The sequence below is a fragment of the Dipodomys spectabilis genome, unplaced genomic scaffold, assembly GCF_019054845.1.
Source record: "Dipodomys spectabilis isolate Male_0828 unplaced genomic scaffold, ASM1905484v1 ptg000628l, whole genome shotgun sequence".
NCBI lineage: Eukaryota > Metazoa > Chordata > Mammalia > Rodentia > Heteromyidae > Dipodomys > Dipodomys spectabilis.
In genome coordinates, this window is record NW_024871305.1 from 199,484 (window position 1) to 223,848 (window position 24,365).

General features: G+C 53.4%; 1 protein-coding gene across 1 annotated transcript; it reads left to right on the forward strand.

The window, feature by feature from the left end:
* The first annotated feature begins 165 nt into the window (after positions 1–165).
* Emc8 (ER membrane protein complex subunit 8) lies at positions 166–16,873 on the forward strand. Its single transcript, XM_042671438.1, has 5 exons — positions 166–457; positions 11,579–11,655; positions 15,346–15,415; positions 16,073–16,167; positions 16,397–16,873. Exons 1-5 carry the CDS (start codon positions 236–238, stop codon positions 16,554–16,556), a joined length of 624 nt encoding a protein of 207 aa, XP_042527372.1. The 5' UTR covers positions 166–235; the 3' UTR covers positions 16,557–16,873.
* Positions 16,874–24,365: the final 7,492 nt, after the last annotated feature.

A 24,365-nucleotide genomic window follows, 5' to 3' on the forward strand; every position in this document is an offset into this window, starting at 1 on the left:
CCGCTTTCCGGCCGGCGCTGACGAGGCCGCTTTCCGGCGGGCCGGCGACGAGCGCGGGCCGAGGCGGGCGGCGGCTCTTGAGGGGCGGGAGCCGGCCGGCCGGTCAGTGGGCCCCAGCCCGGAGCCGCGCCCCGCGTCGCCCCGCGGCCTGCTGCTCTGCTGAGGCGCCGCGCGGCCGGGCAGCGGGTCCAGGCCTCGCCGCCGGCCGGGGCCTGCGGGGCCCGCCCGGCTCAGCATGCCCGGGGTGAAGCTGACCACCCAGGCCTACTGCAAGATGCTGCTGCACGGCGCCAAGTACCCGCACTGCGCCGTCAACGGGCTGCTGGTGGCCGAGAAGCAGAAGCCGCGCCGCGAGCACCCGCCGCCGGGCGGCCCGCACACGCTCTTCGTGGACTGCATCCCGCTCTTCCACGGCACGCTGGCCCTGGCGCCCATGCTGGAGGTGGCCCTCACCCTGGTAAGCTGGCCCTCACCCCGGTGAGCTGGCCCTGGCGCCCATGCTGGAGGTGGCCCTCACCCTGGAGAGCTGGCCCTGGCGCCCATGCTGGAGGTGGCCCTCACCCTGGTAAGCTGGCCCTCACCCCGGTGAGCTGGCCCTGGCGCCCATGCTGGAGGTGGCCCTCACCCTGGTAAGCTGGCCCTCACCCCGGTGAGCTGGCCCTGGCGCCCATGCTGGAGGTGGCCCTCACCCTGGCAAGCTGGCCCTCACCCTGGTGAACTGGCCTTCACTCTGGTGAGCTGGCCCTCACCCTGGTGAGCTGGCCCTGGCGCCCATGCTGGAGGTGGCCCACACCCTGGTAAGCTGGCCCTCACCCTGGTGAACTGGCCTTCACTCTGGTGAGCTGGCCCTGGCGCCCATGCTGGAGGTGGCCCTCACCCTGGTGAGCTGGCCCTGGCGCCCATGCTGGAGGTGGCCCTCACCCTGGTAAGCTGGCCCTCACCCTGGTAAGCTGGCCCTCACCCTGGTGAGCTGGCCCTGACGCCCATGCTGGTGGTGGCCCTCACCCTGGTGAGCTGGCCCTGGCGCCCATGCTGGAGGTGGCCCTCACCCTGGTGAGCTGGCCCTGGCGCCCATGCTGGAGGTGGCCCACACCCTGGTAAGCTGGCCCTCACCCTGGTGAACTGGCCTTCACTCTGGTGAGCTGGCCCTGGCGCCCATGCTGGAGATGGCCCTCACCCTGGTGAGCTGGCTCTGGCGCCCATGCTGGAGGTGGCCCTCACCCTGGTAAGCTGGCCCTCACCCTGGTAAGCTGGCCCTCACCCTGGTGAGCTGACCCTGGCATCCATGCTAGAGGTGGCCCTCACCCTGGTAAGCTGGCCCTCACTCTGGTAAGCTGACCCTCACCCTGGAGAGCTGGCCCTCACCCTGGAGAGCTGGCCCTGGCTCCCATGCCGGAGGTGGCCCTCACCCTGGTGAGCTGGCTCTGGCGCCCATGCTGGAGGTGGCCCTCACCCTGGTGAGCCCGAGGTCTGAAAAGGTGCCCAAGCTGAGCGTGGGAAGGTGGCCCTCACCTGGTGAGCTGGCTCTCACCCTGGTGAGCTGACCCTGGTGCCCATGCTGGAGGTGGCCCTCACCCTCGAGAGCTGGCCCTGTTGCTGGTACTGGAGGTGGCCCTCACCCTGGTGAGCTGGCCCTGTTGCCAGTGCTGGAGGTGGCCCTCCCCCGATGAGCCCGAGACCTGAAAAGGTGCCTAAGCTGAGCGTGGGAAGGTGGCCCTCACCCTGATGAGCTGGACTTGGCTGAAGAGGCACCCCGGGTGGACATTAGGTTCTGAAACCTGGCATCTTGGAAGAAGTGGTCCCTTGTTCTTCACTTTCCAGGTTTGCACCAAGACTTGGAGTGTCAGGAGATAGGCTGATGTTGGGACTTGGGCACGTGTGGGTTAAGCAAGGGCACCGGGGGCCAGGGACTCAGGGGAAGACATCTCGGTCCTTCCTCCCTTGAATTGCCTGAGCTTTGAACAGCCCCATAGTGCATAGAATGCTTCCCTGGCTTTAAAGCTGAAAAGCAAGAACAGATTTATGTTCTACCCAACATGCTTTTATGTTTCTGTTTGCAGTGACTATATAGAAAAGGGCAGTGAGAAAAAGAGCACACACAGTACCTGGCTGGCAATTGGGGGGAGGGTGTGGATTTTGGTTTTTTGTGGGGTTTTTTTTGCCAGTCCTGGGCTTGAACTCGGCCCGGGCATTGTCCCTGAGCTTCTTTTGCTCAAGGTTAGCACTCTACCACTTGAGTCACAGCACCAATTCGGGCTTTTTCTGTTTATGTGGTACGGAGGACTCAAACCCAGTGTTTTATGCATGCTATGCAAGTACTCTACCACTAAGCCACATGCCCAGCCATGGCAATTGGGATTTTAGGTGGAGATTTTCAGTTGAGTGGGGGTCAGTGAAAGTGGGGAGGAATGTATAAATTTCCACTGAAGTAAACTGTAGTCTGAGACTTGCCTGAATAGGATAAACTGAGATGCCTTTTTTTTAATGGCAGCTAATTCACAGCAGAAGTTTGAGAAAGTGTAGATAGAAATCCTTTCTCTGAGCTTCTCAGTATGTAAACAGAGTCCATTCCTTAACCTAATTAGGTCAAAGAAGTAAGTTCTAGGGAAATGGGAAGTGCCTTTGGGCAAACTGTATATCTGTCCTGGGGCTACTGGGTGACATCTTTGAGTGTCAAGATTTAAAAAGTCATCCTGTGAACTTTTTCTGTATTTCCAAGTAGGGAACACACTATCTGTACACTGGACCCCTTTAGTACCTAGGGGGGAAAATGTGCTAGCAATGCCTACCACATCCCTGGGGACTTGAATCTAGATATTTCCATCTTGATTGTTGAGTTATAGGGGGAACTTCAGAGTATTTGGATCAGTGACATGCTTTGACTTCCAGTAAACTAGATTCACCAGTTGCATTTTTGAGGACTATTCTGTTTTCTACTAAATGAAGATAATATGGCTGTGGGCCTGACACAGTTCTCATTCGCCAGTGAGCTTGCAGCAAATTGATAGCACACTCTGAAGACTCAATACCAAAAATGAGACTTAGTAAACAATGGTGAGAGATTTAAAAGAAAAATCAGTTACCACAGGCTGGGGAGGCAGGTTGGGGTGGTCATGCAGACCCTGGTAGTGCACTAGCCCTGGTGACCCCAAAGGTGTGGCTGGAGAGCTAGAGGTAGATGTAAAGGGCAGGGAAAGAGAGTGATGGCTTCTAAGAGGTCCTTGTAGATCAGTCAACTTGAGTCTGAGGGTAATGCAGAAGTAAGGAAGTCAAGGAGGTGGCTAAACAGCCCAGCATGGATGCCAAGAAGGGGAGAATCCAAGAGAGTAGGGCTGGGTTCCCAGCTTGTGTTTAGCTCTGTGCTGCCACTTATTTGAAGAGCATGACAGGGGAATGGGTTTGGAGGCCCGGAGGTCATGGGCACACATTCAGCCCTCATGCTGGAAGCTGAAGAGTGGGTCTGGAGCTCCAAAGGTGGTTAGCCTGGTGACTTAAAGCCTTGGGTCACATGACCTGGGAACACTGAGGAGTCTGAGAAATGGGTTGAGGAAGAAGGTGCAAAAGTGGCTGAAGAGCAGCAGCAGGGCAGGAGCAAAGTCCTATGTGAAGAACTTCCTGCAGGAAAACTGGGGCCCAGCTTGGAGCATGCATTGTTGCTTCTCAGTGTTGAGTAACCTATGCACAGCTAATGAGTTATATTCCTATTTAGGGTGAGAACATAATACACAAGAGAATCGAGCGTGGTGACTGTAAACAAGTATGTTCAGTAACCTGTACACAAACTCCCTCAGGAGCAGGGCTGCCTCCCAGACCAATTGCCTGGGTAGGGAAGGTGCCCAGACAGAACTCCCTAAAGCCAAGCTGCCCTGCTGCCACCAGCCTGAGAGCCTGGGCTCGTTCTGTCCCCACACTCTGCCCTGTCCTGTCACACTGCTCAAACTCCCAACCTCAGCAACCCACACACATGTCCTTAGGGTCCCGCCTCAGCAGTTGACAGATACTAAAAGGATTACAATCCAGTGCAAATGAAGTTATGAAAGAAAACCCACAATTCAAGTCTGTCCAGAAATTTTGTATTGCAGCCAGGTGCTGGCGATTGGTGCCTAGAATGCAAGGTACTCAGGAAGCTGAGACCTAAGGATCACAGTTAGATGTCAGCCCAGGCAGGAAAGTCCATGTGACTTCTCATTTCCAATCAACCACCAGAAAAGGAGCAATAGCTTAAAGCAGTTGAGCTCTAGCCTTGAGCCAAAAAGCCCAGGCCCTGAGTTCAAGCCCCACAACCAGGAGAAAAAAAAAAGTGTGGTTTGCTTTTCGGCTAATTATCTTTATAACCTGAAAGCTATGAATAATCTTGGATTTGCAGCAGGGGTCTATCAGAGTTTCAATCACAGAAAGGAAGTTTTTAGCAAAGCAGCTAAATACCTACAACTGTATAATGAAGGCCTTATTCTCATGGCTCTTTCCTGAGAGAATTTCAAATTGGAGTTCTTTGGGGGTTTTTTGTTTTGTTGGTCATGGGGCTTGAATGCTGTCTGGGCCTGGGCACTGTTCCTCAGCTCTCCTTGCTTAAGGCTAACACTCTACCACTTTGAGCCACAGCACCACTTCTGGTTTTCTGGTGGTTAATTGGGAGATGAGTCTCATAGACTTTCTTGCCCGGCCTGGCTTTGAACCTCAATCCTCAGATCCTCATCCTCCTGAGTAGCTAGGATTACAGGCGTGAGCCACCAGCACCCGGCTTGGAGTTATTTTTGGTAAGTGGGAAAGACTGACAACATCCAGTCCACCAAAAGGCAATATTCCTTTGAAATGCTTTTTTGTTATAATTTTCCATTTTAAAGAAAAATCCTTGTGTTTCTGGGTGGTTTTATTTTTTTAAGTACTTAACGCCTGTTATCTTATTTACCCTTCTAGCCCTGTGACGTAGATAGTAAAGGAATTATTCCTAATAGCAAAAACCCATAAAATGTCAGTAGGGAAATTAGCATAAACCTGTGTTTCCCCTAAGCCCTTTCTGTCCTTTTTCCCCTCGCCTTGGTTTCTGCATGGCAGAGCCGGCTCCTGCGGCTCTTCCTCGCCAGCTGGCAGGCACCATGGCTTCAGGACAGTCCTTCCTGCTGCACCTCCTCTGCAGGCTGTTGCCCTTTACCACATCCCAGCCCATTCAGGGACACTCTTTCCAGCGCTGGAGCTCTGCTTTCATGCGTCTACCTCCCTCCCCTTCCTTGGGAAGGTCAGCAGTGGATTAGAGGCAGAGCTGTCCTTGGTAGAATGGCAGCCCCCTGCTTTGAGGCCTAAGTCTACTAGTTGCAAGATCAGGAGCAGCGCCCCCTGTGCCTGGCTGTCCTATCGGGTCCTAGTTTGCCTACTGAGAACATTAGAGTGACTCATGCCAAATGTGAGCAGATGTGCAGAGAGAAGCTGTCTTCTTTTTTCAGTCCAGGGGATGTAAGTGGTCTGGCCCTGGCACAGGTCTAACCTGGAACAAGTCAACATGGGCACGGACTTATGCCAGAGCGTTGAAAGGTCATTCTGAAAAGTGCAGGCGTGCTCAAAGATAGACACTCGGTTGCTTTTACTAAACTAGCAAGTTTCACTGAACTGTGGTTTGTCATGAACTTGTATTTTCCTTCTGGTTTTCTTCACAAGGTGTGTGGCATAGTCAGGAGTGTCATTACGCCTAGTCTGTCCATGCCTGAAAGGGAGGGAGCAAGTCACCTTGATGGTATGGACTACTTAATTCTGTTCCCACTTTTACGGGCATCCTTTGACCTTTCTACAGGGCTCCAAGGCCACTCCAGACCTGCTTGCCCACCCTGCCTTCCACTACCACGCCTCCTCACCATCGCCCACCGCACCTCCCCCCTCCCTCACCATCTCCCACCCCACCTCCCCCCTTCCTCACCATCTCCCACCCCACCTCCCCCCTCCATCACCATCTCCCACCCCACCTCCCCCCTCCATCACCATCTCCCACCCCACCTCCTCCCTCACCATCTCCCACCCCACCTCCCCCCTCCATCACCATCTCCCACCCCACCTCCTCCCTCACCATCTCCCACCCCACCTCCCCCCTCCCTCACCATCTCCCACCCCACCTCCCCCCTTCCTCACCATCTCCCACCCCACCTCCCCCCTCCATCACCATCTCCCACCCCACCTCCCCCCTCCATCACCATCTCCCACCCCACCTCCTCCCTCACCATCTCCCACCCCACCTCCCCCCTCCCTCACCATCTCCCACCCCACCTCCCCCCTTCCTCACCATCTCCCACCCCACCTCCCCCCTTCCTCACCATCTCCCACCCCACCTCCCCCCTTCCTCACCATCTCCCACCCCACCTCCTCCCTCACCATCTCCCACCCCACCTCCCCCCTCCCTCACCATCTCCCACCCCACCTCCCCCCTTCCTCACCATCTCCCACCCCACCTCCCTCCCTCACCATCTCCCACCCCACCTCCCCCCTTCCTCACCATCTCCCATCCCCCCTCCCCCCTCCCTCACCATCTCCCACCCCACCTCCCTCCCTCACCATCTCCCACCCCACCTCCCTCCCTCACCATCTCCCACCCCACCTCCCCCTTCCCTCACCATCTCCCACCCCACCTCCCCCCTTCCTCACCATCTCCCACCCCACCTCCCCCCTTCCTCACCATCTCCCACCCACCTCCCTCCCTCACCATCTCCCACCCCACCTCCCCCCTTCCTCACCATCTCCCACCCCACCTCCCTCCCTCACCATCTCCCACCCCACCTCCCCCCTCCCTCACCATCTCCCATCCCCCCTCCCCCCTCCCTCACCATCTCCCACCCCACCTCCCTCCCTCACCATCTCCCACCCCACCTCCCCCCTTCCTCACCATCTCCCATCCCCCCTCCCCCCTCCCTCACCATCTCCCACCCCACCTCCCCCCTTCCTCACCATCTCCCACCCCACCTCCCTCCCTCACCATCTCCCACCCCACCTCCCCCCTTCCTCACCATCTCCCACCCCTCCTCCCTCCCTCACCATCTCCCACCCCACCTCCCCCCTTCCTCACCATCTCCCACCCCACCTCCCTCCCTCACCATCTCCCACCCCACCTCCCCCCTCCCTCACCATCTCCCATCCCCCCTCCCCCCTCCCTCACCATCTCCCACCCCACCTCCCCCCTTCCTCACCATCTCCCACCCCACCTCCCCCCTCCATCACCATCTCCCACCCCACCTCCCCCCTTCCTCACCATCTCCCACCCCACCTCCCTCCCTCACCATCTCCCACCCCCCCTCCCCCCTCCCTCACCATCTCCCACCCCCCCTCCCCCCTCCCTCACCATCTCCCACCCCACCTCCCCCCTTCCTCACCATCTCCCACCCCACCTCCCCCCTCCATCACCATCTCCCACCCCACCTCCCCCCTCCCTCACCATCTCCCACCCCACCTCCCCCCTCCTTCACCATCTCCCACCCCACCTCCCCCCTCCCTCACCATCTCCCATCCCCCCTCCCCCCTCCCTCACCATCTCCCACCCCACCTCCCCCCTCCCTCACCATCTCCCACCCCACCTCCCCCCTTCCTCACCATCTCCCACCCAACCTCCCCCCTTCCTCACCATCTCCTACCCCACCTCCCCCCTTCCTCACCATCTCCCACCCCACCTCCCCCCTTCCTCACCATCTCCCACCCCACCTCCCTCCCTCACCATCTCCCACCCCACCTCCCCCCTCCCTCACCATCTCCCACCCCACCTCCCCCCTTCCTCACCATCTCCCACCCCACCTCCCCCCTTCCTCACCATCTCCCACCCCACCTCCCTCCAGCCCATTTGCTTCAGGAGTTTTTCAAATAGAGTCTCACTTGTATGGTCAAACCAACCTGGACCTCAGTCCTCCTATTTATGCTTCTCATGTGGCTGGGATAACAGGTTTGCACCATGATACCTAGCTTTTATTGGTTGAGATGAGGTCCTTCAAACTTTTTGCCTATGGTTGGCCCAGGACCATGATCCCCTGATCTCTGCCTCCCACGTAGCTAAGATTAGTTATGAGCTACCACACCTGGCTAACTTTTCCACTTATTGAAACTTCCTTACCCTGCCTCTTGGTTGTGACGGCTTTTTGTTCCTCACTTAGTAGACAAGTTGTTCATGCCGCCCTAGGCATTGTACGGTTGACTTGGTTATTGTTTGCATCATTCCAAAGTTCCTGAAGAGGGCTGGGACTGGTTCAGTGATAGAGTGCTCGCCTGGCATGCATGAAGCCCTGGGTTCGATTCCTCAGTACCACATACACAGAAAAAGCCAGAAGTGGCGCTGTGGCTCAAGTAGTAGAATGCTAGCCTTGAGCAAAAGAAGCTCAGGGACAGTGCCCAGGCCCTAAGTTCAAGCCCCAGGACTGGCCCAAAAAAAAGGGTTCCTAAAGAGCTTTTGTGACCTGGTATACTTTGAAAGGTAAGCTTTTTTTGGGGGGGGGGGTCTGGTCCTGGGGCCTGAACTCTGGGCCTGGGCGCTGTCCCTCAGCTCTTCAGCTCAAGGCTAGCGCTCCACCACTTGAGCCCCAGCGCCACTTCCAGCTTTTTTTCTTATGTGGTGCTGAGGAATTGAACCCAGGGCCTCAAGCATGCAAGGCAAGTGCTCTACCACTGAGCCACCTTCCCAGCCCTGACCTGGTATACTTTTAAGTGCAACCGCTTCACAGACTTCTAGAAGTTTTAGGGCATGTCGTTATTTCTGCTGGAGTTTGTCTTCAACAGGCAAAATGCAGGCTGAGGTGTGTGTTGCACATTCTCAGGAGCGGTCATGGGTGTCAGGTGCTGTCTCTTATCCGATGACACCATTGGCGTCTGGGGAACTGGGAGACCAGTCTTGCGTTGCTGGCTTCCATCCTGGAAACTGATGCAGAGCCAGTTTAGACTGGGGATCTCAGAGCCTGACAACTACTACACAGAAGCTGTCATCCAGGGGAGTAGACCCCAGACTAAGGGGGCTTTGCAGGTGTGATTGAGTACTTAGGATAGATAGAGCATCTTGGGTTTTCCATGCAGGCCTAGGGTTGTAAGAGGGCAGGGAAGTAAAGACAGAAGCAGAGGTGAGAGTGAAGTGGCCATGATCAGGAATGAATGCTGGAAAAAGCTCTAGAAGGCTCCCACCCTGCCTGTCCATTGTAGACCGCTGACCTGTAAGATGTTAAAAAAAAAACAAAAAAACTTTTACCAGCCACTGCACTCGTGACACTTGTTACAAGGGAAATAGGAAACCAAATAGTAACAGAACTGACACTGAAGTAAAGGCAGCCATGCTAACTACAGGACAGCTGGGCGGAGGCGAGGATCACCTCCAGTAAGGACTTTGGATCAGGAGCCCTGCTTTGGCTGGGCGTGATGGCACACATCTTAACCCAGCTGCTCTGGACATGGAGATCAGGAAGAGGGAAGTTAGCGGTGTAAGCAAGACCCTGTCTCGCATGGTGATAGGGTAATGGGCACTTGTCATCCCGGTTCTACAAGAACAAGTAGAGGATCAGGGTCTAGCCCAGCCCAGGCTAAAATGCAAGACCCATTAAAAAAAAAAAATGTAACTAAAGCAGAAAAGACTGGAGGTGTGGCCTGTCCAGCAAGACACAGGGCCCTGAGTTCTAATTGTATTACTGCCCAAAAATGAGAGAAAAGAAAAGAAACAGCTTTGATTGTGAACAGAGCCTGGAAGCACTACAGTAAAAGACCAATGAGCTAACTGCAGGCTTGAGGTCGGGGAAAGGCCAAATCCCAATTTAGAGCAAGGCCATTTGATGCTGTATGGAGATAAATTGAAGGGGAAAATGAAAGGCGTTCTAAGCAGGAAGAGTTCCTAGAACTTATTCCCTTAAGAGGTGATGGAAACAGCTGGTGTGGAAGGAGTTGCAGCAGGCTCACAGGGACGGACGTTATAAATATCTGGGGTTTAACCCTGATCTTTTGGGTGGATGACCAGAATGTCTAATTGGTTTCCGTGAGCCCTGGTTTTGACTCAATATGGTAATTTTTTTAGTTCTTAGGAGACCAGAAACATTCTAATCCTTGTGGGAGCCAGGGGCTCTTGGGCTGTATGTAACTGTCTTACAATGTCTGCTTTTAGTCTTGCAGGAGACTCTCAGAGGCCTAAACCAAGACGCACACGCCAAGCCATACCACACATGTACACACACACCACATTTTTGTTATTGAGGGTATCTTGAAGGGGTGTTATTGGTACTCAAGTTTGAACTCGGAGCCCGCACTTTCTGGGCAGGCATTCATGTTTAGGTTTTTTGTTGTTGGTGGTCATGGTGGTTGTAGGGCTTGACCTCTGGCCCTGGGCACTGTCCCTAAGCTCTTCAGCTCAAGGCGAGGGCTCTACCACTTGAGCCACAGCATCACTTCCAGTTTTCTGGTGGTTTATTGGAGATAAGAGTCTCATGGACTTTCCTGCCCGGGCTGTCTTTGAACCTTGATCCTCACATCTCAGCCTCTTGAGTAGCTAGGATGACAGGTTGTAAGCCACCGGCACTTGGCTCATGTTTAGTTGCTTGAAACAGGGTTTCACTGTGAAGTCCAGACTGGCCTTGAATTTATGATCCTTCCATGTCAGTCAGTCCACCAGCCTGCTAGATTGTGCGCATGCATCACCACACCTCGTTGACATATTTTTAGCCAGTTAATTCACTGCAAGGAAAAGAAGTGTGGTATGGAGCTGGATAGTGCATACCTGTAATCCCAGCACTCAGGAGGCTGAAGGTGGAAAACCATGAATTCCAGGGCTATGGATCAAGGCTATTTCTAACCACATACCCCACCCCCACCCCAAAAAAGCAAGGTATCAACTTTGCTTCCTCTTGTACAGAGAATGGAGTTTATTAGTATGTTGAAATTCCATTATGGCCAACCAGGGTGACCTTCTGTTGTTTGTAATAATAGCATTAGACCTGCAGGAAGCCAAATGTGATGAGAGAAGAGTGGGCAAGGTCTGTGCCAGCTCCCATTTAGAAGCACACCACATAGAATCAAGCCTGCGGGTACTTGCACTCCACCTGCCCTGCCTGCTGTGGTGCCTCTCTGCCCTACATCTGGTGTGAAAGGCACTCCATGCAGCGTTGCTAGAAGCGCCGGGATCTTGTAGTAGAGCACTTGGTTCTAAGAAGCTGAGCCCCTGGTCTTGTGCTGGCTCTGTCTGTTGCCTAGCTGCAGGACTCAAAACCTGAGCTGCATGCTTTAGCTTCCTGGCCTGCACAGCACTTCCCCTGAGCAGCGCCCTAGAACACCCAAGTGTTCTTTGCTGTAAGGGATGTTGGGCCATGGTGGTGTTCCATTCTGGGGTTTCCTTGGCACTGCACCCATTTAGCACCTGTCAAGGGCCTCTGCTTTGTCCAGCTGTTCCAAGGCCTTTCTCTACCTGTGACTTAGGTGGATTTTTTCCCTTTGAGTACCATTTCCTAGAGAGAAGGATAGGAGGATTATTTGCTCCTGTCTTGTCCCTGTGTGTGTGTATTGCAGGGGGGGAGGGGGTTTCTTGTGGTTATGAAACTGGATATTCAAGGGAGAGCCATTCATCTTTTTTCCCCCATTTGTGTTCTTCTTTCAGATTGACTCATGGTGCAAAGATAATAGCTATGTGATTGCTGGTTATTACCAAGCTAATGAACGAGTAAAGGATGCCAGGTATGTGGATACAAACTCTGAAGAGGATGCAGCAGGCAGCCTATTTCCCTCCACAGGCTCTGCTTCTGCCACTGGTGAGCACCAGGGCTCCCTGCTCTCGGTGCTGTGTGCAGAGAGTGGGGCACAGAGAAGAGGGGACGGTGGTCTTCCTCCCCTGACTCGGCAGCACTGCCGCTGGAGTCCAGCAGCAGAGGCCTTCCGTTCAGCCTGTGAGAGCAGCTGTCAGCCTCTGCCCCCTCCCCTCCAGCTGCTGTCCCCACATTTCCTACAAAGTGCTGCTAGGGTTGTGCTTTGGAACTGTTACTGCGGTGAAAGTGTGGTCTTTGCTGCCCTAAATCGACCCCCTGTTCTTCCCTCTGGAGATTCCACTGGTTTTCCCACCCATGAGAAAGCTGAGAAGCTTACTGTCTGTCTGCACCCACCAGAGGCCGTCAGAGGACATGCTCTGCAGGGTCATTTGAGGAGCTGAGCAAGTGGGCGGCCCACGCCCATAGAAAAGAGAATTCCTGAGGCCTTCACTGATGGCTGGAAAAGAGCTGGACAGGGAAGGCCACTGCCAGAAGAGCAGGACCCCTTGACCAAGGGACGTGGCCAACATCTTGCCTGACCCCACATCAGGCTGGGAGGCCTAGATCAGTCAGAGCCTGGTATCTTCCTGCCATTCCACTGGTAACTTCCAGGGCTTCCTTTGCTGAGCCTAGTCGGAAGCTTCTCTGTGAGGTACCAAGAGCTCTGCCCATCAGAATTGTGTCTGTCTCCTCCCGGGATGACTGGGTCTAGAGAGCCTGAGGGAAGCAGATGCAGTGAGCACTGTTGTGGTGAGTCTAGTGAGGCATCTGCCGGGGCTGCTTGGCTCTCACGGGAGCCCATGTACGTGGGCTGTCCTGAGCCCATGCTCGGCCCTCTTTTCTCTCTCAACCGGTCTCATTCATCTCACACCTCTGGCACGTCCCATTCAGTTACATCTGCCTCCCTCTGTATTGGTGATTCTGCTGTCCCTCTAAGCAAGAGGCTGGCAGGGGTGGACCATCAGAGAGCTTGGGAAAGCCCAGCCAAACCCTCCTGCCCTCTGGCCGAGCTCTGTGTGGAAGAGCCAGGAGGAATTGCACCCAGCACTATGACCCAAGAGGCCCAGTGGAGGGTGTCCTTTGAACCAGGCCCCTTGAGAGTGGGCAGATGTGGGGTCCGAGGGTTAGAGCAGTCAGGGCTGGGAGATGGAGGGATGAAACCCCAAGGCAGGCACCTGGCAGGAGCAGGCTGTGCCCCCATGAGGGCCACATGAAGTGGGGCTGCACCGGTAGGCCGGGCTGCCCCAAAGGACCCATGGTGCTGAAAGCATTTTGGCCTTCATCTCATAGGCACTAGGGAGCTTGTAAGAGGCTGGCCTGCACCCACAGGGTTTCCCACATCCACTTTACAGAGGAGACAGGAGATGGCCGGGAGCACGGCAATTTTCATAGAGTGTGGATGCCTCCCTTTCCTTGGCTGTCGCTCCAGAATCCAACCTGCCAGGGCCACAGTGGTCTACCTACACAGGTTCCCTTTTCCGTTCCTTTCTGTGAAAGATACCCGGCTCTTCTCTTCACATTCCTGCCACTCTTCGGACCTCCTTCCAGCTCAGTCTGGAATCTTATCTTACTCGGATGCCATTTCTGTGCTGTTCAGCCTTCTAGAATTTCCTTGTGCCTTGCCAAGTATAGATTCCTCCTCCACCTGCTCCACTCAGGAGTACAGCACAGCCAGGAGGGTGCCAGCTCTAGGGAGCAGTGGACCATTAGCTGCAGAGACATTTGGTGAGCCTTGGGTTCCTTCCGCCCCACCAGGGTGTTGGTAACCCTCAGACCATGCCCCACTCAGGGTGGGTGCCACTCAGAGGAGAGAGCCAGGGACAATGACATAGGCAATGTTGCTAGAAGGGTTAGGAGTTAAGCACATGCTTTCTTCGTTCTTAAATGCTGTTTGCACCTCCAGCTATAAGCTTCCTCTTGTAGAGATATCACCTGATTAGCAGTGTCTCATAGCATAAGACTTAGAGCCAAGTAGACTTGGATTCAAAAAAAATTTTTTGTGTGTGCCAGTCATGGGGCCTGAACTCAGGGCATGGGCACTGTCCCTAACCCTCTCTCTGCGCAAGACTAGCACTCTACCACTTGAGCCACAGCACCACTTTCTGCTTTTTCTGTGTATGTGGTACTGAGGAATCGAATCCAGGACTTCATGCATGCTAGGCAAGCACTGTACCAGGAAGGCACATTACCAGCCCTTGGATTCAAATCTTAATTACTTACAATTAGTTAATTGTAACTTGGGCCTGGGCCTCTGTGGTCAGACTAAGAGGTCTCAGCTCACTGGCAATAAAGACAGGGTGATATAACGTGAGACACGAGAATGGCATTCAGTGCCACCAGAGTTCCCTGGCCTCAATAAAAAGCTTTTATAAGACATCTCTTGTTAGCTGGGCACCAGTGGCTCTCCCCTATAATCTTAGCTACTCAGGAGGCCGAGATCTGAGGATTTCTGTTCAAAGCCAGCCTGGGCAGGAAAAGTCTGTGAGACTCTTATCTCCAATTAACCACCAGAAAGCCAGAAGTGGTGCTGTGGCTCAAATGGTAGAGCAGTAGCCTTGAGCAGAAAAGCTGACGGACAGTGCCCAGGCCCAGAGGTCAAAGCCCACCGCCAAAAAAACAAAAACAAAAACAAGACATCTGGAAGTGTCTCACTTCATGCTGATTGGCAACGAGGATTTACCCACAGGCTCTCCCTTCAGGATACCGCGCATCCTTCAGCACCGAGAGAACCTTCTGTGGCTTCTGTGTCTAAAGCCTAAATGCCCCGTACAAAAAAGCAACCACAAGGAGTGACTCTTTCAAATACTTGGATAATTTGTTACATAACATTTCCTTAACATCTTTCAAAAGTATAAATTGTAGACTAGAGTTCTTGGGCATCTGAAACGGTAGTTTAAGAATGGGCTATACAGATAAAGGAGCAGTTGCTGATGGGGTTTCGGGGTCTGCAGGTCAGCTAGTAGAGGGCAGAGCTGGCTGGGCTGGGCTCTGCCGGCTCATGGAGGAAGGCCTGACTTCTGCTCTTTTCTTTACCATTCAATTTTCTTTCACATCATTTTGTGGATTTAGAACATCCCTTGAAATTCCCAGTTTTAAAGTGAAGAGAATGAGATAAATTGGGTGGTTTTTGTTGTTATATGCTGCCCTTTTTGCAACTTGGGTGTAATCGTCTTTGTAATTAAGTTGTTTTCTTTGTGGTGCTGAGAATGTCCTCGGACATTCTAGCTCCGCCAGTGAGCCATGTCCCCACCCCTGTTGCATGTTCAACTCATAACAATCAGGGTACTCTTAAGACTGTGTGTGGGTGTGTGTCCCTGTCTCAGGGGAAACAAAACCAGACAGGACTTTGTGGCTCATATGTATAATTCCACCCCCCCCCCCCCCCATTCCGGAGTTGAAGATTACTTTCAGAGGGTGGTCAGGCAAACACACGAGACCCTGCCTGAAAGATAACAAAAGCAGGATATGCCACGTTTGTCCTGCTGGCATTCCTGTTCTCACAGTCACCTCTGGGGGACCCGAAAGTGCACCCAGTCTCACCGTGGGTAACTGCTTATGTGTGTGGAGACAAGATGATGACACTGACCAGAACTGGGTAGAACTCACTGTCCCTTCTCCACAGTCCAAACCAGGTAGCAGAAAAGGTGGCATCCAGGATTGCCGAGGGCTTCAGCGAGCCCGCGCTCATCATGGTAAGTCGCCGGTGCTTCAGGGTGGTGCTCACACAGCCTTCTGACGGGCTTCACCGCACATCTTGTCTGTTGCTTTGGGGGTGGGTGCACCTTGGTGTACCTGCAGTGCCCCCCGCTGGCTGCAGCTTCGTGGCAGATGAGGGCAGTGGTTTGAACACTGCTCCAGCAAAATGTGGGGATGGGGGTTCAAGCTCAGTTATCCACGTGGTAAATCTCCTATCAGCAGCCTCATGTCACCTGGGAAGCTCTTGAAAACACAGATTCTCAGAGCCCCAACCAGATCCCCTGGCTCCGGAACAGTGGAGTGGGGCTTGGCCCACTTCCAGGTGTCTCTGGTGTCCTCACATGCGAGCCCCAGTGGAACAGGAGAGCCCGCACGGCTCCGGGTGGAGGGAGCCAGAGGCCAGGCCGTCCCCATTGGAACGGTGAGGGAGGAGGTTGGTTTGGGAGCCGCACTCTGCTCTGCTCCATTCCACTCCTCTCCTCTCCGCTCCTCTCTTCTCCCCTCCAAATACCCCCGCAGCAAGGTTCTCTTGAGGTGTGGGTCCAGGTCCCCAACTCACACATCCTAGGCGGCAGGGAAGTCCTGAGGAGGGGCCTGCCACTGGCTCTTGGCCCAGCACTGTGTTCATGCTGTGTTCTTTGCCTTGTGCTCAGGTGGACAACACCAGGTTCACAATGGACTGCGTAGCACCAACGATCCACGTGTACGAGCACCACGAGAACAGGTGGCGGTGCAGAGACCCACACCAGTGAGTGGGGCGCCCCCTGCTGGGCGGGCGCTGCAGAGGCGCCCCCTGCCCTGTACCCCAGGCACCACGTTCTAACCCCCAGAATGTGCCAGCCATCTGCCTCCACCTTCAGCATGGCCAGTCTCTTAGTGTGACCTAGTACCCGGCCCTGTCCTCCACACAGCCTGGGGGTGGGCGGTCCGCACCCAGACACTGTACAGAGACTGACTTTTCCACGTCTGCCCTGCAGTGACTACTGTGAAGACTGGCCAGAGGCGCAGAGGATCTCGGCATCACTGCTGGACAGCCGGTCCTACGAGACGCTCGTGGACTTCGATAACCACCTGGATGACATTCGGAATGACTGGACGAACCCCGAGATCAATAAAGCAGTTCTGCACCTGTGCTAGGCCGGCCGCGGGACTGCCCCAGCACCTGCAACCATGGAGAGGGACGCCTACTTCTGGAGTGAACAGAATGCCGTATGTACTCGCGGGTAGCTGACGGCTGGTGGCATGTGCCGTGCCGGAGGCGGGGCGTCCGGTCTGCGAGTACAGGGCACGGGAGAGGGGCAGGCCACCCAGTCCTGCGGGTCCTCAGCCATGCGTTGCTCTAATCTTCCAAATCAAAGCTGTTTATGCTTGTCCAAGATTGTTCCTATTAAACTGTTTTAATTAACCTTTTATAATCTGGAGAGAATACTTTTTAAGGCTTATGAACTATTAAACAAAAAAAAAAAAAACATACTCCACTGAGTGTGTCTGAGTTTTTAACCTTGGTTGAGTTGGTCTCCAGACACCCCAGGGTGGGGCACACATGTGGAGCACTGGCACCCTGCAGGGCCCAAGAGGCTGAGTTGGTGCTTGGCACAGGAGCTCTGCTGCCCCTCTCCACATGAACTCAGAGCCACCGTGCGTCCGCATAGGAACAACTGCACACTGTCACACAACCAACCTCTTCGGTTATGGGTGAAAACAAACACAGCTGGCAACGAGGACCTGACGAGTACTAGGCTTGCTCAGAAGGACAGCACCGTGGCCTGCAGCTTTGGGGAGGGGAAGGCAGCAGGAGCCATGCTGTGGTCCTTCAGCAGCAGAAGTCTAGCCCGAGAGAGGAGTGCCCAGCCTCACTTGCTGCGTGAAGGAGGATGGCCATGTATGCTTCTCAAATGATCTGCCTGTATTGATCGTTTTGTGTGGCCTGGGAATGATGTTATAATTTGCAAATGGCCCTTGGCAGAAAAAGATTTCCCAAACCCCAAAATACGAGTTGTCTTTGTTTGTTTGTTTGTTTTTTGTGCCAGTCCTGGGGCTTGAACTTGTGGCCTAGGTACTGTCCCTTTTTCACTCAAGGCTGGCAAACCACAGCTCCACTTCCAGCTTTTCTGTAGTTAATTAAAGATAAGAGTCTCGTGAACTTTCCTTCCTGGGCAGTCACTAAATCACAGACCTCAGATCTGTTTCCTGAGTAGCCAGGAGTGCAGATGTGAGCCACTGGCACCCAACTCAAGCTGATTTTGTATTCAAAATAAAAACTTAAAATTCCTAGGTTGTTTAGAACAATGTCTGTAATTTTTATACTTGGAACATTGTGTCAGGTTTTTCTGACCTAGTCTTAGGAAATACCTTTCTGTGCTCTACCAACTGAGCCATACCTCCAACTCTAGGAGACGTTTCTAGAAGTGAGTTTTTTTTCCCCTTTCTGTATGAATTTTTTTTTTTGGGGGGGGGGTCCGGTTGTGGGGCCTGAACTCTGGGCCTGGGCGCTGTCCCTCAGCTCTTCAGCTCAAGGCTAGCGCTCTACCACTTGAGCCACAGCGCCACTTCCGGCTTTTTTCTTTTTTTGCTTATGTGGTGCTGAGGAATCGAACCCAGGGCCTCATGCATGCAAGGCAAGCGCTCTACCACTGAGCCACCTTCCCAGCCCCTGTATGAATTTTTTTAATATCAATTTTTTTATTGTGATTAAGTGATTACATAAATTTCATGAATTTCACAGTATTGTGGGATAGTGATAATTAGTTAAAGTCACAAACCCATTCTAACATTTTTTTTGTCAGTCATGGGGCTTTAACTCGGCCTGGATGCTGTCCCTGAGCTTCTTTTGCTCAAGGCTAGCACTCTAACACTTGAGCTACAGTGCCACTTCTGGCTTTTTTCTGTTTATGTGGTACTGAGGAATTGAACCCAGGGCTTCAGGCATGCTAGGCAAGCACTCTACCAATAAGCTACATTCCCAGGCCGTACAGTACCTTTTCTTTGATTGCACGGAGGAATTTGTAGCAATTGGTTTGTGATATAGAATTCATCAAGGGGCTGGGAAGGTGGCTCAGTGGTAGAGCGCTTGCCTTGCATGCCTGAGGCCCTGGGTTTGATACCTCAGCACCACATAAGCAAAAAGAAAACAGCTGTGGTTCAAAGTGGTAGAGCGCTAGCCTTGAGCTGAAGAGCTGAGGGACAGCGCCCAGGCCCAGAGTTCAGGCCCCATGACCGGCAAAAAAAAAAAGAATTCATCAAGTGATATGCTTTGGGGGGTTTTGTTTTGTCGGTCCTGGGGCTTGAACTCAACTGCCTTGGTGCTGTCCCTGAGCTCTTTAGCTCAAGGCTAGCACTCCATCACTTTGAGCCACAGATCCAATTCCAGTATTCTGGTGGTTAATTGGAGATGCATCTCATCAACTTTTCTGCCTGGGCTGGCTTTGAACTGCAATCCTCAGATCTCAGCCTCCTGAGTAGCCAAGATTATATGCGTGAGCCACTACCAATTCATTTTTGACACAGTGACAGCTCACTATGAAGCTCAGGCCGGACTCCAACTTAAAAACTTCCTGCCTCCACTTCCCTGATGCTGGGATTACAAAGATGCCCAGCACGTGCAGCCAGCGTGGTCACATGACAGCCTGCCTCTCCCCAGGACAGAAGTAAGCGCATCTGGGGCTTCTCCCCTTGGCTTCCAGGAGCTCTGTTGTGTATCACGAAAACAGACTTCCTCTTCCCCACCCAGGATCCAAGGGCAAGCGTGTCATAGCCAGAGGACCACCTCTTCGTGGAAAAGACTAGAAGGATCCACACAGTGGATTTCTATATTGAAAAATCCCATCAAGATGTTCTTAATGCCTCAGTCTGAGGGGGAGTGGGGAGAGGGGTCACCGCGTGCATTTAGTGATGTTTCTCTTTACGGCCAGCAACGCCCGGAGCCACCTGAGGTAGCCCCCACCACTGAGCCCGTCCCAGACACGGGTGGGCTGCAGCTTTTGTCTCACCCATTATTAGGTCAAAAGGACAAATTAATTTATATGAAAATGTCCTTTTCCAGTTCATTTCAAAAGCTGAAGATTTCCAAGTTTTCATCATAAGGAAATGACGGACGAAGACAGTGAGTTAACCCGACGTGGGTGCTGATCAGTGTGGACACGTACTTACGCACGGATGATTGTCAGCACGCAATTTTTATCTGCTGGTTCAAAATGGTTTCAGTTCATTCTCCACGTGGAGACACAGCTGCTGTTAAGAACCAAGGGCAAAAATGTGGGGAACTAGGCAACAACTTCATAAATAACAAAGCAAAAATGTGTTCCCTGCCAGGTGCTGGTGATTCACGCCCATAATCCCAGCTACTCAGGAAGCTGAGATCTGAAGACCGTGGCTCTAAACCAGCCTGGCCAGAAAAGTCTCCTGAGACTTCATCTCCAATTAAACACTCAAAAATGGGAAATGGCACTGTGGCTCAAAGTGGTAGAGCTAGCCTTGAGCAAAAGAGCTCAGGTATAACTCCCAGGGCCTGAGTTCAAGCCCCACAGCTGTCAAAAAAAAATGGCCAGGTGCTAGTTGCTCACACCTGTCATTCTAGCTACTAAGGAGGCCTGAGACCTGAGTATCAATTCAAAGCTAGCCTGGGCAGGAAACTCTACGAGACTCTATCTCCAATTAACCACCAGAAAACCAGAAGTGGCGCTGTGGCTCAAGTGGTAGAGCACTAGCTTTGAGGTGAATTGCTCAGGGACAATGCCCAAGTCAAGAGTTCAAGCCCCACAACTGACCAAAAAGAAATGTGTTCCCTGAGGACAGGCTGATCTTGCTAATTCTAATGAAATTAGATGGTTTTAAGATGGAAAGCCACATAGAAATCTTGGACAATTTGAATATCCAAGTCAATTCTCCACAGATAGGCTACCTTTAGGCCTTCTCTGTAGGAAGTCCTTGAATAATTAGCTTTCATATACTTTTTTTTTTTTTTTGGTTGTGGAGCTTGAACTCATGACTCATGACCTAGGCACTGTCCCTGAGCAATTTTGCTCAAGGCTAGCATTCTACTACTTGAGCCACAGCTCCCTTCCAGGTTTTTTTTGATAACTGAAGACAAGAGTCTCATGGCCTTCCTGTCTGGGCTGGCTTTGAACCATAATCCTCAGATCTCAGCCTCCTGAGTAAGTAAGATTACAGGCGTGAGCCACCAGTTCTGGCTTTTGACTTATTTAATAGCTTGTTTTTCTGCTGTATTGGGAAACGTATTATTTCTGCTAGATAGCATCTCTCGGCCTATCTTTAATTGTTTTCAGAAGTGAAGTCTGAGCTTTGGAAACAGTTCCTTGCCATGCATCGCCCTTACTTTTGGGAGGAGGTCTGCTGTGCCGTCTCTTCGCGCATAGCCGCTGCATTCCATTCACTCTCGCCCCCTTTCCTGCCCTCTCCCCTTTCCAGAGCATGAAGCTCTTCCTTCTTAACACTGCATCTGTGGCACCACAGAAGCAAGAAAGCAGCCGTGGGCATCAATTTCCATAGCCCACGGACATTTTTAGCAATTGTAATGATGAGACGCAAGTTTAAAAATAGATTTCTGTTTACTAATTGCCATTCCTCTGGCTTTCCATCCACAAGCGCTCAGTGCGTCTTAAGCATCCCGCCATTTCTTCCTGCTCTTGGGTACATGAGTGTGAATCATACCGTGGGGCTGCGGAGGGAACCCAGGCCTCAGGCAGCCCTGGAGGTGCCTCGTACCCCCTTAATTGACATGTGACGGCTTAGCGGCTTGGGAGATCCTTGGGTGGACACAGCTGCTGCTGAAGTTGCGGCTGCTGCTCAGAAGCACACGGCCAGCCCATCTCAGCGTCTTTGTTCCCAGGTCTCTTCTTCTCAGAGGTTACCCCTCTCTCAGCGTTCTGAAATGGGAGCGGAGAAATCTGGAGGGTTTTTTCCCTTTGAAATAACGAGGTCTAGTCCAGTTTCAGAATGGCCAGGAATCGTGTTCTCGTTGGTCCTCCGCTTTCAGAGCCATGTGCCAAGTGCCAGCCCAGTCTGCATTTGACCTTGTAAAGGGCCTCGCTGGCTGTATTTAGTGCTGGCTGAGGAGATTCCGGATGCTGTCAGTAAATCTGAATAATTGCACTTCAAGATGCTCCCTAAGTCCAGGAGCAAGGCAGCAGGAAGTCGGCATTCAACAGGTTGGCAGTGCGTGGTATCTGGCAAGCTCAGGCTGAGCTCTGGCCTCTGAGAACCTCCGGGTTCCCTCTGTGTTTACCAGCCCTGGGACAGAGTTGGGTGACTCCAAGAAGAGCCCTGCTTCCCCGACTTCACCCCCAGACGTGTCTCCAGACGGCCCTGTGTCACAGTGACACCCCCGTGTGACTCCCAGCACGGCCATGCCGTGCTAACCTCAGGAGTGTGGCCACCACAGCTGACTCCCAGAAATGGAGATAAATGGAAACTTTGATTGCTGACCCCAGGGACACCTGAGGTCCCCAAGATGCCCACACCTGCCTTGCCCAGGACCAACACCAGAAGCGGCCTTCTCCTCCCCTCCATCTGGGTGACTACCTTGCTGGCTCTGCCCTCTGCCTGGCTCTGGTTGGGCAGACAGTGGGGGTATGAAGCCAGGGATTAAAGCTTCAGAAAGCCACAGGGCAGGCACGGGGCTTGAGCTTAGAGATAATTTCCCTTCTCTGCAGAGGCCAGGCACTTAGAACAAATGGGCAGAACCCGGAGAGAATCAGCCAGGAGCAGACCCGGAGGACTAGAAACACAGATGGCCACCTCAGAGGAGCGAGCGACTGTCCCCGGCCGGAGTGTGGTCCCTGGGACCCAAGACGGCCACTGATCACCTGTCCCGGAGGTAGGAGGGGGGCTCAGCTTGGAGTCGGATTCATTTGTGTGTGTGTGTGCCAGTGCTGAGGCTCGAGCTCAGGCCCTGAGTGCTGGCCCTCAGCTTTTCCACCACTTGACACTCCACTTTCAGGTTTTTGCTGGTTAAGTGGAGATGACAGTCTCAGCTTCCTGAGTGGCTAGGATCACAGGGGTTAGCCCGGCACCTGGCTCTGTTGGTAGTGTTTTTAAGATTACAAAAGTCCTGAATGGAAAGCAGCAGGTGTGCTGCCAGTCCCCATACCCCTCATCCCCCTCCGGTGCCAGTCCTTCCAACGGAATTAAATGAGATGCTGAAATTAAATGGCAGGGAGGAAGAAAGATCACTGTTGGCCAATAGTGGCCTGGGGGGGGGCTGGCATTCACATTACACAATTCATTTCCTCCTCTCATGGAGTATGGCTGATGCCCACAAGGGTCTTGGGCACCAGAACAGAGCTAGCACCCTCCCTCCTCATCCAGGAGCCTCCAGGCAGTCCAGCCTGGTCACTCCCAGGACAGACTGTGCCAGCCAATCCTTAGGATTGAGGAAGGGCTCCTGGCTGCAGGGTTGTGGCCACTTTCAGTAAGCTGCTTGCCCTGTGTGCTCCACAGAGTGGCACTGTCTTCCGCATGTGTGTGTCGTCCTTGTTGGATGGGCCGGCTGTGGCCTACCAGCGGGCAGAGAACTACCCCGGCCTCTCAAGGGGCCGGCCGCCCGGGCACCAGGTGCTGGCGGGTGAGTTGACACCTGCAGACTTTAGAAAAGGAAGGAAATTGATGGTTCTGCAGGGGACAGGGACAGATGCTAAACCTGGCTGGCTGTTTGGATCGTGACTCCAGCCCTTAGCCAGCCAGTAGCTCTGGGCAACTTACTTGGTTCCACACAAGGTGCCAGTGGCCTTTCCTGTGTCTGATCTCTCCTCGTCTCTATGGGGACTTGAGAGGGTTTGCTGGTGTGCCGCACGAAGCCAGCACTTGGTAAAGGTTCAGGATTATGCTGCTGAGAGGCATCTGTGCCTGGTCCTGCTCACAGCTGCAGAGGGCTGGCCAGCTCCCCAGGCCACTCATGAATTCCTACATGTTTTTGCTATAAAACATTTTAAACATAGGCTGGGTGCTGGTGGCTCATGCCCACGATCCTAGCTACTCAGGAGGCTGAGATCTGAGGATCACCGTTGAAAGACAGCCCCAACTGTAAAGTCCATGAGACTCTTACTTCTAATTAAACAGCAAAAAGCAGGAAATGGAACTGTGACTCAAGGGGTAGAATGCCAGTCTTAAGGAGAAAAGTCAAGCAAGAGCTAGATCCTGAGTTAAAGCTCCAGTACCAGCACCAAGGTTGTCATCATCATCATCATCATCATCATCATTATCATTTCAAGCTTAGAAAACTACAAAGATATTTCTCGATGATGACCTTTCAACCATTTTCTTAAGTCTGGAAGAGCGGAAATGTGGTAAGACCCCTCTGCCCTCTGGGCATCTTTCGGGCAGCCCCACACAGCTACAGACCTGGCTGCCCATCGCTCAGGGTCTCAAGGCATCTGTGGCCTTCAAGCCTCCATCACCCTGCTCTCCCTCTCTCTGCTGAGTCCTTCCCTTAGGGAGACAGCCCGCCTGCGCTAGCTGCTGTGTGGTTCTCCGTTGTGTGGACCGCTTAAAGTGACACATGGGTTGTTCATTCTTCTGGAGAACATTTAGTTCCAAGTTCAGTGTTTTGCACATAATGGTGTGGTGAACAGCCTGTGCCTGCCTCTCTGTATGCAGGAATTCCCACACCCAGGAGCCTCTGAGTAACGTCGCTGGGTCCCCAGGAACCTGGGGGCTGTCCCTTCCACTGCACGCACAGGGACCCGCACAGCCGCCGCTGCCACCAGGGCCTGGGACAGAACCTCTGTGCTTAGTGAGTGGTGTGCTTTCTGCACTGCAGACTGCCATCAGCATGCCACAAGGCAGGAACCAGAGCCCAAGCTGAGTCAGAGATTCCAGGCAGACCCCTGGTACTAAATGGGGACGAGCATGCGCATGGCCACTCTGAGCAAGGGTGCGTCTGCTTGAACGCATATTCTAGGGCGGCTACCGTCAGCCGCTGGTCCAGAT